This window comes from Octopus bimaculoides, chromosome 1, assembly GCF_001194135.2.
Source record: "Octopus bimaculoides isolate UCB-OBI-ISO-001 chromosome 1, ASM119413v2, whole genome shotgun sequence".
NCBI lineage: Eukaryota > Metazoa > Mollusca > Cephalopoda > Octopoda > Octopodidae > Octopus > Octopus bimaculoides.
The window spans coordinates 192,388,555-192,390,393 of NC_068981.1; the positions used below are offsets into that span (position 1 = coordinate 192,388,555).

The following is a 1,839-nucleotide window of genomic DNA, read 5'->3' on the forward strand; positions in this document are numbered from 1 at the left end:
GCATAAAACTACCTCCCTCTCTACTGTAACCCCAGTCAGTCAATGAGGATCTTAGCCTTACATGCTACATAGCAATCTCCCCTTCTACTTCAACCCACTCAAGTGAGGAGTCTTCTTCTTTCCCTTTATCTTGCAAGTTATTCAGAGACCCAAGCAGCACTCTGCCAAGTGGTTGGCTTAAAGAAAGGGATCCAACCATAGAAACCATACCAAAGCAAACATTCAAGCTAGACATAGTCTTCTGACTTGTCAGATCCTGTTAAACGGTTTAATTCATGGAATACAAACATTTGTTTGATTGTATGTGTGTGGGAGAGAGAGAGAGAGAGAGCATAAATCATCATCAGTTTAATGTCTACTTTTCCATGTTTGCATGGGTTAGGCAGAGGCAGATTTTTTTACAGTCAGACGTTCTTCCTGTCACCAAGCAAGCTAATATTTCCCCATAACCAGATATGTTTCCACAGAATATTGGAAATGAATGACACTGGTTGTATGACAGTGACACTCATTTACAATTATCATGTGATAAACACACACACATACATTAAAAGTATAACTGAATACAGAAACAATAACATATTAAAATGAATGCAATTGATATTTCTTTCAAATAATATTAAAAAAAAAAGGTAACCTGGATAATTTAATTTAATGTATTTTTGAATTATAAAATATGATTTGAGATTTCATAACAAAGTGTTTGAAATCAAAATAATGCAGTCAAGATGGAGTAAAAAAGACATGAAGAAATGGCATAGTTTTGTAGTGTCTGATTCTTAAATAGTCTTGGTTGTTACATTTAACTAACTAAACCAAGGAAATCGTCCATAAGTGTTCCAATAGCAAAAATATCTTTTGCATCTACTCTGGTACCAACAATTTTGATACGTATTTCATCTTCCTGTTGGATAACAACATCTTCATCTTTGGTTTTATAACAGTGCGGATTTGAATTAGGATCAAATTCCATATCAGCAGGAATAGAATGTCGGGAGATAAAACATGACAAAGGTCCAATATCAGTAAATAAGCCAACTTTGTTCACTTGGGTTACAACTGCATCAAACACCTCTCCTAAATGTGATGGGAGAGAAAAAAGAAAAAGAAAGAATTATTAAATTTAAAATTTTTCTAATTATGGTTTGAAAAGATTACAATATATTTTAAATGTATAAAATATTCTGAATAAATTTACAATAATGTATAACCTAGATGTTTAGTTTAGTAATGGAATTCTGACGACTATGACAGACGATTCTCGTCTGCTACAACCTGTGTGTGCTTTTATGCACTAAGTGCTATTATGAGGATTGGTGGCAACAAAGGTAACAAAATCAGGGTGGATGAGAAAAAGAACAATCTGATTCTTCAACCCACTAAAATTTTCTTCTAAATTTTATCAACATGGTTGTAATCTAAACCCATGAAAATGTATTCCTGCAAAATTTCATGTGAGAAAAATACACATTTTTCTGAAAATTATGAGGAAACAGTTGAGGGGCACCAGTCTGTTGTTGTAGTCAAATCTATCCATAAGACAACAGTGGGAAAACGATAAATATGGACGACTTGTTCCGAAACACCCCCGAGTGGGAACGGTCCTCAAAAGTAACCCCCCACCCCACCCCAATTGTTTTCTACCAAAATTCCTATGTTCTCGGAATCTACATAGTCCGAGGTATATTTGTAGAAAATTTCGTTAAAAAATATCTATTTCTTGAAAGTTAAGACGAATTGAAGTGGACGCCGGTGAATTTTCCGAAATTCAACACCCCACCCCCTCCTAAAACACTTTCTCACAAAAGTTTTGGGTATTCGGAATCTACATGATATAAC

General features: G+C 34.5%; 1 protein-coding gene across 1 annotated transcript in view; it reads right to left on the minus strand.

The window, feature by feature from the left end:
* Positions 1-633: 633 nt before the first annotated feature.
* LOC106871620 (DNA-directed RNA polymerase II subunit RPB7) overlaps positions 634-1,839 on the minus strand; it is a 2,547-nt gene continuing 1,341 nt past the window's right edge. Inside the window, exon 2 of the mRNA XM_014918188.2 lies at positions 634-1,077. Coding sequence (XP_014773674.1) covers positions 803-1,077 — 275 coding nt within the window. The 3' untranslated portion in view covers positions 634-802. The remainder of the gene's footprint in view (positions 1,078-1,839) is intronic.